The sequence below is a fragment of the Ursus americanus genome, chromosome 1 (assembly GCF_024610735.1).
Source record: "Ursus americanus isolate L20-20 chromosome 1, mUrsAme1.1.p, whole genome shotgun sequence".
In the NCBI taxonomy this organism is placed as follows: Eukaryota; Metazoa; Chordata; class Mammalia; order Carnivora; family Ursidae; genus Ursus; species Ursus americanus.
This window is the reverse complement of record NC_142127.1, coordinates 51,766,650-51,780,810: the sequence shown is the minus strand read 5'-3', so window position 1 is coordinate 51,780,810 and position 14,161 is coordinate 51,766,650. Positions and strand designations below refer to the sequence as shown.

Genomic DNA, 14,161 nt, shown 5'->3' with positions numbered 1-14,161 from the left:
CTCGGCCTCAGCAGGTCGCCACCCGCTCAGGTCAAGGCTTCCCCGCGCCCCCAGGGGCCCCTGGGGCGGCGGGTGGAAAGGATAGGGGGGCTGCGATCTGTTTTCGCCCGTTGGTTTGGGCCAGGGGGCAGGGGCCCCGCTTCCTTCGGGTGCAGACTCCGCGAGCTCTGGTTCTCCCGGCTGGAAGCTCAGGCCCAGCCGCCGCCCGCCGTTCCCGGGAGCCGCGGTGATGGACGTCCGCTGACCCGCGGGGCAGAGGCAGCGCGCAGAGGCCTTGATCACTGGGCTGCGGAGGGAGCCGCGCGGCGAGCGGGACCTGCACGGCCAGGCCCTTTGATCTGCCTTTATTATCCACGAGAAACAAAGCTGCCTGGGACAGACGCCCGGGCGCCCTCCTTCCTCAGGAAACCCCATCACACTCTCACCTCCGTGCCGCCGGCCCGCAGCCCCCAAACGCGCCGGGCACCCTCTCGGCCTCCCCCGGCACCGCGCAAAGCCCCGGGAGCGAGCGCACCCCGGCCAGCTTCTCCCGAAGCCCGGCCTGACCCAGGAGGCGCGCGGGGGGCTGGGGTAGGAGGTCCTGGCTACGAACTGTTGGAGCGGGGAGAGAAAACGGTCAAAGAGAAGAAAAACTCGAGGAAGAAGAGCGGGGTAACCGAGGCTGTGGGGACCGCAAGAACGAGGAGAGGGAAGAAGACACCGAACCTCACACTGCAAATGCCCCTCTGGGGACCTTAGCTCCATGTTTTATCGCTACTTTGCTACTTGGCTTTTCAGAGCAGTTTGCGAGAAAACATTGTGTTGATTGTTAATAACAATAATTTATTTTTTCATCCCTAAAAATCAAATCTTCATTCAAGTTCCCAAGGTGGACAGTAATTAAAAAAAAAAAATCCACTGGGGCTGACTTTGCTTGTGTTTCCTATTGTGTGGGGAGCCTTTCAGAAATATTTTTATTCTGTAAATATGTACTTTATTTTCTAAATTAACATTTTCGAATTGCGAAATTATCTCATTTACCAATTTTCTTTTTCGTCTCTCCCTCTCTTCTCCCTCTCTTTTAAACTGGGGCTGTTAAGTTGGTGGTCAGAAGACAAAGAGAGTGAAAATAATTTTCATTTCAATAATTGCCTTCTGGTCAATTTAACTGTGCCTTATTTTGAAAGAGACTGTCTAAATGAGATTCCTGTCCCAAATGTGTTCCCAGGCCTGATCCCAGCCTTTAATTATTCCTGAGTTTTTTTTCTTCAGAATAAGACGCCGCACTGAGTAATCACAAAGAAGTCAGAGAGCATCCTTGAACCTTTTCAGAAGCAGCGCCACTGATATTCAAATAACCTGCGAGGGCCATTTGACGGCGCGGGGACCTAGGCATTTCCAATTCACTATTTGCATAGATCAGCCGTCTTTGAAAAGGAAAGGAGCAGTTGTCTTCCATAACATTAAAAAGCCTAGTTATCAAATCAAGTGCTTAGTTTGGGGGGCTTTTAAAACGTTTACATTTTATCTCAGGTTGCCCTTTACCGTTTGACATGCAAATTTGGTGCAGTTAATTTAGACAATTAAAAAGATCTTCAAGGGAGCTTTGTCACGGAGAATATTTGGAGTTTTCCCCGTGGACCAGCTGAGATAAAGTTGGCCAGAACAAATGATGTCTAGGAGATTAATTAGATATTTGATAAGACATGAATCCCTAATAAGGGAATACAAGGCACAGGGGGCTGCTGTGTGCTCTAAGTCAAAATTAATAACATTTAACAAGATTTTCATTTAGGCATGAAATGTCTTTTCCGGGGTATTGACTCTAGCGATTTATTCCCCTGAGTCGCCTCCCAATGTAGAGGGCCTTGGGAGCGAAAAGACTTCTTTTAAAAAGCTTTTTCCTTTCACAGATTGTTTTTAAATCGCTTTTTAAAAACAAACAAACCCACTGGAGTTTTGCCCGACCCCTCCGGGAGGTGTAGGCACCTCCCCAGTTAAAGCTGCCAAGGATCTTTGCTTTATTTTAGGGGCTCCAGAGTTTTGAAATATCACCTTTTGAGAGCTCTCCCATTAAGTAATACAACTACACGTTCTTATAACCCAATTTAATTTATGCTATTGATATACAAATAAATAATTTTGACTTCTCAAAAACGTATATGTATTATGGCTTTTATAACTCACATAAACCTTACATTACCTAAAACTAACATTAAAGGAATTTTTCCCAACAAAAAAAGTCGACCCACGTAAAGGTTATTGACAGGGGAACAGGATTAAAAAAAAGGAAGTGTATTGTTCAGAGTCCTTTAATAATACCAAAATGAAAATATGATGTCAAGATTTTCTTCATACAGATAAACGCATTTAATTTCTTTAGATGACCTTAACTTACGTGTTTGTGAGTGAAATGATAACTCAACATTTTAAATATCTTTTACATATATACTGACTTTCACAAAGTGCATCAGAAAATTAAAAAAAAAAAAAACTCCCTGAATTTCAGGAATTCACCAAAAAAAAAAACCCTCTATTCGAATGAACATTTACAAGAAAATAAAAAAGAACACAATCTTTTGAACCCTATTTATACAGATGTTATGAAATACAGAGAAACTGTCACTAGACTTCCAGTTTAATTTCTCACCTTAAGCCTTTTTTTGATGCTTCCTTTTTAGGAAAAAAAAAAGTCTCATTGTAAGTAGATATCAAGCAGGACTTGGAGCATTTTATATATAATATAATCCACACAAAGGGTCTGTTTTTATAGGTCCCGTTTGTTTTCAAATGTTCTGACAGTCCTTTGCGGAGTGGTGGCTTGTTTTTTGAGAAAAGTGAAGAGAAGGGTAGTGGTGGGGGGTGGGGGGTGGGGGAGGAGGGAGCGTTTCTGTGTATTGCTCTTCGCTAGAGAAGTTTGTGCGAGTGTTTGTGTGCGTGTGCGTGTGTGTACGCGCGCAGGCGCGCGCTAATGTGCGTGCTTGTGGTTGTAGGTCTCCGGTGTGTGTGTGTGTGTATGTGTATGTGTGCAGCTTTTTAAAGTGTTGTTTGTGTCGGAGGATGGTTTGCTTTTGTTCCTGGACCACGCGTTCGATTCTCGTCTGGGCTGGGACAGCAGAGTGGAGCTCCTGGCGTGGCCGGCGAGCAGCGGCCGAGGAGCCGGGTGCTGCTACACTTCGCGCTGGCCCGGGGGCGTCACTGGAGCCCCCGCCCGTCCGTGCCCCTCTCACCGGCCCTCCGAACCTCTCGCTCGCTCTCGGTGTCTCTACTCGCTCGCTCGCACTTCTCGCCCGGCCTCTAAGAGTCGTTGGGGCCAGACGCGGCTTCCTTGCCTCCCGCCGAGGCCGCAGCAGCCGCTGCCGCCGCCGCCGCAGCCGCCGCCGCTGCAGCCGCCCGGGCGGCACTGACGCTGGAGTCGTGCAGGATGAGGTCGGGGGACTCGGAGCGGGGCGTCTCCAGGTTGCTGGCGTCCGTGTCACTGTCGCTGCCCTTTTTGCCCCCGCCGCCCCCGTTGTGCGTCTTAATGTGTTTGCTCAGGTGGTCGCTGCGCATGAAGCGCTTGTTGCACACCGGACAGGCGAAGCGCTTCTCGCCCGTGTGAGTCCGCAGGTGCCGCTGCAGCTCGTCCGAGCGCGTGAAGCGCTTGCCGCAGAAGAGCCAGTTGCACACGAAGGGCCGCTCGCCCGTGTGCCAGCGCAGGTGTGCCTTCAGGTGCGACGTCTTGCCGTACACCTTGCCGCAACCTGGGATGTGGCAGCTGTGCAGACCCTTGCGCCGCAGGCTCGCTCCGGCCGGGCCCAGCCGCTCCGCCTCCTGGCAGTTGGGGCAGTCGCAGGTGGCGCGGCCGGAATAGCGGCGGGCAGAGCGCGCCGAGCTCCCCCCGGCGGCGGCGGCCGCGGCGCCCGAGATCATGGCGCTGGCAGCTGCGGCCGCCACGGCGGCGCTGGAGTCCGAGTAGGAGGGCAGCACCGGCTTAAAGCCGTCCTGAGCCAGCAGGTGCTGGCTGGTCGAGAGCAAGTGCGAGGCGGCGGCGGCCGAGGAGCCGAGGCCCGTGGAGCTGAAGGCCGAGTGCGTGAGCGAGCTGAAGTCGGGGTTGTAGGTGCCGAGCTGCGAGTGCAGCGAGGCCTGGGGGGCGCCCGAGTGCAGCGAGCTCTGGAGCCCCCCAGCGGGGTTCTGCACCTCCAGCCACGAGCCCGGGCTGCTGTGCACGTCCCACCACGACGACGCCGCGCCGTTGGTCACCTCGCCCGCCGCCAGCGTCGAGTGGAAGCCCGACTTGTACCAGGACTCGTATGGGTGCGCCATGCCCACGCGCGGGTACAGGCCGTCGGCCGCCGTCGTGTGCACCTTGGAGATGAAGGCCGACTGGCCGCCCGCCTCCTGCGGGGACACTCCGGCCGCCGCCGCCGCGGCAGCCGCCGAGTTGGAAAAGAGGCCGCCGTAGTCGCTGCTGAAAGCGGACGACGTGGGGGACGTGGAGGCCAGGCAGAAGGCGCTGTTGGCTGCGCCCGAGCCGCCCGCCAGGCCGCCCGAGCCGCGGCCACCGGTGGCCACGGCGAAGCCCGAGAGGCTGGAGCCGAGGTTGCAACTGGACGAGGAGCGCTTCCAGGGGTGGAAGCCGCCCTTGGCGAAGGCGCTCGACTCTGGCAGCGTCGTCAGCGGGCTCGTGTTGCCGATCTTGTTGCAGGTCGCCGCCAGCATGGCCAACGGGGTCGTTCCGAAGCGCGGCTCTTCCTAGAGTGGGTGGGGTGAGGGAGGGAGCAAGGAGAAGAAGGGCAGGAAGAAGTGGGAGGAAGACACAAAGTGCATCCGTGAGCAGCCTCGTTTCCCCGCAGCTGGTCCCGGGGGGTCGTGGCTCTCGGGCTCGCGCCTCCTCCCCGCGCGCTCGCCCAGGATGCGCCGCGCCCCGCGCGGGGCTGAGGCCATCCCAAGGGCGAGAGTCCCGGCGGTGGAAAGTTGCTCTTCGGTGGGGCTACAAATCAAAGATGTCTCAGTTCTCCCCGTCTCATCCGCTGCAACCCCTACCTAGGGCCGGACTCGGGTTGCTGGCTTCCCGCTCGCCGTAAGCCCGCTCCTCACCGAGGCCCCCAAATCGCACTTCGAAGTAAAGCACGGAAGTAAACACAACGACAACAAACACCGGGTGAGGGCGGAGGCGGCCGAAACAGCGGCTCGGGGGCGGGGGAAACTTGGGACACTGCTTCCAAGGGTGGCTACAACTTGACTTTTTTTAAAAAATAGAAAACGTTTTTAACGTTTACACCCCACCCCCGAAAAACCCTCGATTATGAAAACAAGAATCCGAGAAGGGACCCAGCGATTGATTTCAAAGTCACAAGCGAACTGGAGAGCCACAGAAGTGTAAATGTTTGTTAACGTGACTACACGGACTGCAAAACGATTAAGGCTGTTTTCTGGAAACACCACTGTCGCGTAATTGCAACAATCCCCGGAGCAAGGGGGGATGGGGTATAAATCACCAGGGGAAGAAAAGAAACCTCTAGGTTTTCTTTAAAGCCACATTAAAAAAAAAAAAAAAGACTTGCTTAACAAATCATTTTCTTACAAAGGCATCTCCTAGGTTTCAATAACTTGGAAAGGATCAGTCCCAGAAATGTGGAAAGTGCTAAAAGGAGCTGAAGCTGCAGTCCGGCAGCAACAGTTTCTCCGGGGCCGCGGACGCGGAGAAGCCATAAAGAAAATTTACTGCAGTTAGAACAAGCAAATGCCTTGCCGCACTTCGACTTACCCCGAGTATAGACGTGGCCATAGCAGGTCCCTGGGCTGCGCGGCGGGGCCGGGAGCGGGGCTGAGCCTGGCGGCTGCTCGGGAAAACTGCTCGGATCCCGCGCAGCTCCCGCGTCCCCGCGCTCGCGCCGAGCGGACTCCGGGCTCCCGCCGGCTAAACTCAGCCTAAGTGAGAGGAGCACCCGCTTTGAAGTGCCGCTGGCTGCGCCTCTCGCCCAATGAGGGCGCAGGCGGAGCAGACGGGAGCTGCCCCGCAGCCAATCAGACGCGCCGAGGGGCCCAAGCCAGGGCTCCCGGCGCGTGCCAGTCAAGGCGGCTGGCTAGGTGTTGGGGGGGGGGGGCGCGGGCTAGAGACTGAAGAAATTACAGCGCAATTAAAAATTTACACACACGCACCAAGCCAGGTTTAAGTAGCGCTGAGACCAAGCCACAAGCCCCCCGAACCACCCCAAGATGATGCAAGTTAGAACTGACAGTCCTACTCCACTCCCCACTTGTGGGAAAGAAGGCAAGAGGGGAGGGGGCGCCGAGGCGGAGGCCGCACCAGCAAGGCCTAAGTAAAGACGGAAATGTCAACGCTCACTTTGTGTGTCTAGGCTCTCTCCCGCGGAGCACAACTTCAGCTGGAATCCATCTTTCTCGCTCACAATTTTATCATTGTCGTTTGCCTTCTAAACAGTTCCTTTTCCCCCACTGGATTCGGTTTCACCCACTCCAGAGTCACATTGAGGAGAGGGCGCGAAAGGACAGCTCCTCTGAGAGGAGAGAAATAGGCCTCTCCGTCCAGGTCTACACCCACAGACTTGTTGGGAGGGCCTGGAGCCTGTGCATCCTGCTATTTCCCCAGAGGTCTAAGTGACTTCCTAATTGTCGCTCTGGCCTCTGACCCGGGGGGTAATACAAGTGCCACTCACACCAGAAGCTTCTAGTGGTAATTGAGGGCACCCTTTGTACCGTTTCGCCAGCGCCTAGATACCAGGTTAACCCAGTTGTCAAATACGACTAAACAGTGGGAAGTGCTGATTATCTGCCGGGTTTCGCAGGGGGCTGGCGTGGGGGTGGGAGGCATCAACCCATGCAACACGCTGCACGAAGCCGCTTATTTTCACGTTATAACAACTTTGGAAACATAGACCGGCGCGAGCTGCGTCCGCCCCCACCGCCACCCCCGCTGAAGCTACAGCTTGCTCGGCTGTTTGTTTAACCCGGTGAAGATTTGCACGTCACGTTTCAGCCTGGAGTCGAGTTTTCTCGCCCCAGCTTCAACCCACTGCCACTCCAGACCTCCTGGGCCTAGAGGCTCTTCTGTACAGCAAAGACACCGTGTTGAGAGTTGGGCTCTCCCCACGCAGCGCCCTGCTTTCGTGGACGTACTCCAGGAGACTCTCTTGGGGACCTCCATCCGCAAGTGAGGGGGACAAGGCCACACGTGGGCGCCTCCACATTTTTCAGGCTGAAAGCATCCTGAAGTCCTCTCCGAATCTTGTCGGTGTGAAAAGAGGTGTCCTCAGACAGACAACTGCGCGTGCGGGAGACCCTCAGCCATCGCTAAGCTGTTTGCTTTTCTTTCTGGGTCTCGCTTTCTCTTTCTTCTTCAGGGCGGTTGGAGCTGCTCTTGAACCAGAAATACCAGCGTCCTTGGACAGACCTGGGTACTGGTTTTAATGTACCACATTCCCCTCCAAACCCACATCCTGCTTTTTAAAAGATTGTAACCACGAACCCCAAATGCTTGGGTGCAAAAGAAGAGTTGTTGCCGAGGGGAGCAAGTAAGGAGGAGTGGAACTGTGCCCCCAGTGTTTTCTCTCCTCTTTGCAATATCTCTTGGTCCAAAAGTGCGACCACTGTGGCTCTTTTCTCGGCTCTAAGATGGAGCCTAGATGCATCCTGGTACACTCGGTGGGTGAGAAGGGTGTATGGGTTGCTTTCTTTGCTTTTCGTTATAATACCTTCGCTCAGAATGCCCTCCCCACCTCCCCCCCACACACACTTTGTTTTAAGGTGACAAAATCACCTAGGAAATTGTGACAGAGAAATAAGAAGGGGAGAAGAGGTGAGAGTGAGAAGAGCCGCCGCTATCCTGAAGCTCTGTGCCCTGGGGGATTGTGATGGAAATGGGGCGTGGGGGTGGAGAAGGTGTCAAAGCCTCGGGGGTCTCAGGGTGGAAGGTTAAGGGAGAATCCAGGCAGCCTGGAAGAGCCAGAAAGCCCGGCAGGGGGACCCGGTAGCCGTTCCCAACAGGTGACTTCTGCCCTGGAAGGGGAGACTGGTGCTCGGCTTCCCGTAGAGTCTCCGCGTCGATTTACTAATAGAGGGATTGTTAAGTGGCAGCGAGGCGTTTCCGACTCACCCACTGCAGCCGGGGTAGGAGAAGCGCGGAGGTTTCCCCTTACCACCTCCTCCCCCACCTCCAACACACCCCCTCCTTAAGGAAACCTGACAACGTAATAAATAAGACAATCCGAAAAGCCACTTAGCACTAGTGACATTTTCAAGTCAACCATTTAAAACAGCTCACGCTGGCACTTCGGGCTCCGGGAGCCTGGTTGCCTTCCTCTTCTCCTTCTCCTCCTCTGCTCCCCTCCCCCTCCTGCCGTTTTCAATGTGGTTCCAGCTGTCAGACTCTCTACGTGGGCACTCGGATATGCCTTTAGATACACGCGTCCGGATAACAATAAAAGTTAGGGAAATCCTCCAAACGAACGCAGGCCGACACCCCGGCCACTTCAACTCTAAGGTGGGGCCCCAAGGAAATCTTCCCAAGGAAGTCCAGTTTTTTTTTTTCGTGTGACAGATTTTTTTCATCCTCTAAAAAATCTAGTTTTTAAACAAAGATCAATGTGTTATGCTAAAGTGTTGAGCTGACTGTTAAAACATTTGGGGAAATAATGACAATGTAACAAAGGCCTGGTTTGGAGTGAATCATCACCCTTTTAAAAGTTAAAGCAATTTTCGGGAGAATAGCTTTCAGCAAACGCTTTACATTATTCAAAACGGCCAAATAATGCTCTATTATAGCGCCTGAATGCTGCCAGTCAGCCCCTAAGTGCAATTTGTGCAAAGGCCCCGGTGCCTTATCTCCACTTCTTTATAAAGAGGTGAATATAAAACAATTTCTTCCAAACCCAGACAGAGAGCACGAAAATTGCTTCCCTTTCTGCAATCAGGGCAATTTAACTGGAGTGCAATTAGCACTATTAAATGTCGATTCTGCATAAACAAATCTGACTGAGCAGCGAAAGTGGGGTGAGAACCTCATATACACTGAAACTGATTTTTTAAAATTATGTATCCGGGTCCTTTACAATTGATCCGTGACGTTTTCATCTTGGAATATATTTACATCGCAAATACACTATGGTTAAATCAACATAATTTTTTTGAAAAAAAAATTCAATAGGAATCCTAATAAAGAAGAATAGGGTAATTAAAGGGAAGAGTTCACTTCCTTTGAACAAATATTGTTTCTCCCATCTTGCCTCTCCCGAGAGCTTTGATCTGAGCAACTGCTCAAGTTGCTGCGTTTAGAAGGCAAATCTGGGGAAACAATTCCGTCATTAGCGCTGATCCGAAGGATTGGAGCTCCTACACCACAGGAAAAAAAAAACGCTTCTCCCCGATGCACAGGAAGCAGGGTGGGGACGGGGAGGACCATCTATCTTCTGAATAATTCGAAATATTAGGTGGCTGCCCAGTCTCCGCGGGGCTTTGGCCACTCGCAGAGTGAGCAGCGGATATACAGCACCAGGGTGGGGTGAGGTGGACTTGGGGAGACTTGAGGATATGGGTGGGAGGGGAGGCGTTGGGGGAGGAGGAACCGAAGGTTCTCTCATGGGCTCTGCTGGTTGCTGCCAAAGCCTCGACCACCAGGACCGGGATGCCCTGGGGCGGGGACAGGGGAGAGGGAAGCCAGAGGAGCCGGTAAAAAGCTTTTTATCTGACCTGTCCTCCTCCTACCTGCCTTTATTTACTTATTTGGTAAGCCACAGCACTCCCTTTTTGAATCATTTGCTCAGTTAATTATGCTTTTCATTTGCATGATCTACACGAGAGCAGTGATTATCAGGTCAGCACGGTGTGGGGATTGGGGAGATACATTAATAACTTGGGTTTAAAAAAAAAAAAAGCTGCCCCTGTGTACCATAGTCGCCTGCCATGAACAAGGGCGAAGGAAGCGGGTACAGACGGAAGTGCCTGTTGAGTGCAGTGAATCCTTTCCACAGTTGGAGCTTGCCAGTTGTGGGTGCAAATGAAATGCAGCTTTTGATTAGAAGGGAATCTTTTATAGTTAACACATATTTATATTTTAAAAGGCACCAGCCTTGAGATCAAATGAATGGAGAAAATTAATTGAAAATTGAGGAACTCTCCCACAATTTCTGCTGAGCTTTCAGTTAATATTTGCTCTATAACGCCCTAATTCCAGCCCAACCCTTGCATATAAAAGAGCCTGGAGGGATCTTTTCTCTACCTCAGAAGGGATACTGCCATTTAGAGGTGGCAGGAGATGCAAATCCTTCTTGTCTGTAAGGTTTACTGGAGAAAGTGAAAACCCTCGTCTATTAAAGTACACTCCAAACATTTGCTACACAACTAATTTTCTGCTGCTAGGTGTATCTGGGCCTTATATTTTAAGCCTGCCTTGATCTGTTTATCTGAGCCAAAAATGCATTAACAATTAAAGGAAAGACTCTGGTGTGTCAAAGGAAGGAAGGTGACTGTAGACTGTGTGATGATTTTAATGACTGCAATTATTGGAAGATTATTCAACAAGCATCATAGATTTGTTTACTGCATTACTCGGAAACTATGGGGGGCCTATTGGGCTTGGAGTTTCACCTTCCTCCCTCCATTACCAACTACCACAGAGGGGTCTTAGACCTAAGCAAATGTGTCATTCAGTGTTGGCTTTCTTCTTTTTTAGAGCATTTCTACCAAAATAAGGCACAATTTGTTGTCTCAGCCAACTTAAATGGAACCTCCTCTGGAACATTAAAGTAATCTTTTGAGTTAGTATCCAAAAAAAAAAAAAAAAAGAAAGAAAAAAGCCAAAGGCCAGAGGATTCTTGTCATTACTCAGCTCCTCCCAGCCAGGCTCCCAGTTTCCTCGGTTTTACTCTTTCATAGGCAGCTTTTGAGGATACTTACAACTCAACCTTCTCCATCCAGGGCTTGGAGGAGACACTACCACCACAAGATGTTATGCAGGAGTTTAGGCATATCTCCAGGACTCGGTATTGGAGAAAGTTTGGCTTCTTCTTCCTTCCTTTTGGCATGCCCCTCCCCCCATATTATTTGCTATCACGACTCCTGGTGTTACCATGTTAGAAATAAGTAAATCAAAAGGAAAGGGATGACTAAGAGAATACCCGTTTGCCACTAAGGAAGTTTCTCCTGTACATACAGATGCAACTAAGGAAGGTTTCTTGTCTGATATAAACAATAAACAATACATCATTGCCTGGGCTTTGCTCATTTGAGAATTAGTAATTTGTTAAAGAAAAAAAGAGAGAGAGAGAGAGAGAGAATTACTAATTTAGAAGTGGGCTTTGAAAAGAAAAGAAAAGAAAAGAAAAGAAAAGAAAAGAAAAGAAAAGAAAAGAATAGTAAATATGTCCAGTAAGCCCCCTCTCCTCCCTCCCCTGAAGCACCGAGACTACAGTGGCCTGGCCACTGTGGCGCTCCTCCTGGGTCTGTAATCATCCAGTCTCAAGATGAAGGTGGACTTTGGCTGGAATGGAAACGTTCCCTGTTCAAACAGGAACCTGCCGAACTCTGCAAGTGGCAATTAGGAGCCTATTACAAGCCATTAGATTGATCAATGTACCTTAAACAATGCGAATGATTTATATGGCTGATTTACAGGGGGGAAGAAAAGGGAAAGGCTGGGACTGCAGCTTCTTTACATCCGTTGTACTGTTCTGGAGAAGACCCGGGTTCAGCCCCTGTTCATCACTGCTTGGAACCACCAGAGCGATTTATTTAGAAAACTTTTCAAGCACGGACACAGGCTCGCCTGGCTTGTCCGGTGGGTGGCGAGATGCACATTCTTTGCCCCTTTCTCTACTTTTTGAGGAAGAGCTTAGAAAGACTAAGGCCAGGAGGAGCAGCCAGGGGGGTCACAGCGAAGCCACTCCCCTAACGGAGGACACCGCCAGGAGCGGTCCCAGCTGCCTTCCTTCCCCGGGTCTGTCCCCGGAGAGGGGAAGGATGACTTACGTACTTGTTTAACGCAGTGTTGGAGAGCTGTGTGGCCTCCTAATTACGGCAGGAACACAGAACCATTAGCCCTTGAAGTTTCAGGCGCGACTCGGGGAGGAGAGGAGACCCAGCTCCCCGCGTGCACATGACGCGGGGGTGGAGGGGTGGGGTGGGAGGGGATCCGCGGAACAGAACTCCTAGCTAGGACTGAGAATTTTGGCTAACGTGGAGAAGACATAATTACGACAGAGTTGAAGCGATCAAAGCTGGCCCCCGCCACCCCTCCTCCCTCCCTCCTTCCCGGCCCAAAGTCTGTTTGTAGTTGTCTCTGCTGCAGACGCTCGTCGGTCTTCTCACGACAAGGAAATTCCTGCCAGTTTTTCCAGAGCCTGCAAGGAGAGGACAGATGCACTTCACACTTCCCAGAGGAGAATTCCCTTTGTCTTATCTCCCCCTCCCCCAGTCTGCTTTGGCTCTGCGGTGAGGAAGACTGTGCTCGGAAAGACCCTGGGCGCCGAGGGGGGCGTTTGTAACCGAGTCCCCCGTCCAGCTCTGCCCCTGCTGCTCCCTCCTTTTCCTCCTTCCTCTTTTTTCTCTTTCCCAACCTTCTCTCTTCCTTTCCCCCTCCCTCCTTCCAATCCTCTAGATACTCTTACCACTCAAGTCTTCTCCCGGGTTCCGCTCCCAGAGTTTGGGCAGGCACTGTTTCTTTCCCAGCCTTAGTGGTTTGTTGGGAAAGGGCTTCGTCCTGGCTTGTTCACGGATGTCTGGAACAAATCCTTGTGTATGTACCTAAATGTGGAATGGGAAGCACAATGAGTTGATAATGGGGCACAGAGGGAAGAGGGAGAAAACAGAAACTACTTGCTTTGGGAGAGTTGCTACCTGTGTCTTTTGCACCCTGTATGGGATGGGAACCCAGAACTGGGAAACTCTTCTAGGTGGATCACGATTTCACACACCCACACACTCCACTACCAACTGCTCCCATCTGCCCTTTATTGCCCCATATATTTTGTCTCCTGAGTTCTGCTCTCAGTTGGTTCTTTTCAATCCCCGGCTTCCTAGGATTTCTCAGGGCCCTCCAGCGCAGTGAGTGGCTGAGGAAGAAGGTTGGTTATAAGATTCCCACCCTGGTACCCCTGTACCATGATATCCCCGGGAACAGGCCTGTCCTGGGTCCACACGTCCATGCTTTCTGGAGTCCTGCCACTCTAGAGTCCAACCCTGAGCGGTTGGCCTCTCCTGTCACACCCACCGATGGATGTCACACCCACCCCCATGGCGAGACCAGACTGACACCACCACCCTGACTCGCTTCTTGGAGTACACATAGGGGAAGAGGGAGGCTCCGCGCACATTACACACGTGCGCCTCCCCCGGCCCTTCCTCCCGCTGCCGCATGCAGAATGCACATTGATGACACAAACACACTTACTCGGGCACGCGCCAGCGGCGTCCATCGTCCTTCCCAGCCAGGCAGCAGCAGGCGAGACGGCCCTGAGGCAGGTGACACCGCCGCGGGGAGGCGGGCTTGGCGCTCCAGATGCCTACCTGGGCGCGGAGATGTTCAGGTCCCCCAGAGTCCGCTGCGGGCCTCCGGGGCCTGGTGGCCGGCCGCCTTGCCAGGGCTGGGCCTCACCTCAGCCTCCTGCCGAGCTCCGCGTGCCGGCTCCTGCTCTGCGCGGGGCTCCGGGCCTGCGCTTTCGTAGGCCCCCGAGAGCCCCTCTTCCAAAAGCCTGCCGCCCGCCCGCCTTCCATCGGCTCGGCTACATCTGGGATGCATTGCCCCCTAATTGTCAACCCCATTATTGTGATCAAGTGAACGTCGCTAATCTCTACATTTATTGTTTAGGTAAATAGAGGCTGCGTTTAATCAATACGCAGGGCTCCAGCCCTCGCTGCGCCAAGTAACTTAAGTCAACGGTGAAGATTTCAGTGTGTGCGTAATTATAGAGCACGCGGAATATTCACTCCAGCCTAATCCCACAGCTCCCCTCCGACCCGGGGGAGCGGGAGGAGAGAACGTGAGGAATCTCCACCCTCCAAGGGATCGAGGGACGGCTCCCTCCGGGGAAGAAAAGGATTCTGTGGCAGTGACGCCGCGCGCCCGGCGCGGGGGCCTGCGGCTGGACTGGGGACCGCTCTCACTTCCGAGCGGCCAGCTCCGGCGCTCGGCGCCCTCTCCCTGCGGGCTTTCGGATCCCTCCACTCTTAATCTGCCGCAGGGAAG

At 52.6% G+C, this 14,161-nt stretch overlaps 1 protein-coding gene across 1 annotated transcript; it reads right to left on the bottom strand.

Annotated features, from left to right (window-relative positions):
- Positions 1–3,276: 3,276 nt before the first annotated feature.
- On the bottom strand, positions 3,277–5,749 carry SP9 (Sp9 transcription factor). The gene is made up of 2 exons (XM_045800308.1): positions 5,729–5,749; positions 3,277–4,713 (listed from the first exon to the last, which is right to left on the bottom strand). The coding sequence occupies exons 1-2, from the start codon at positions 5,747–5,749 to the stop codon at positions 3,277–3,279; spliced, it is 1,458 nt and encodes a 485-aa protein (XP_045656264.1).
- Positions 5,750–14,161: the final 8,412 nt, after the last annotated feature.

What these genes read in the sequence shown, in the direction of transcription:
- SP9 (XM_045800308.1), bottom strand. Translation starts at nt 5,749, where the DNA reads ATGGCCACGTCTATACTCGGG. An exon ending in TGGCCACGTCTATACTCGGG is followed by an intron (nt 4,714 to 5,728) that starts GTAAGTCGAAGT and finishes CACCCACTCTAG; the next exon opens with GAAGAGCCGCGCTTCGGAAC.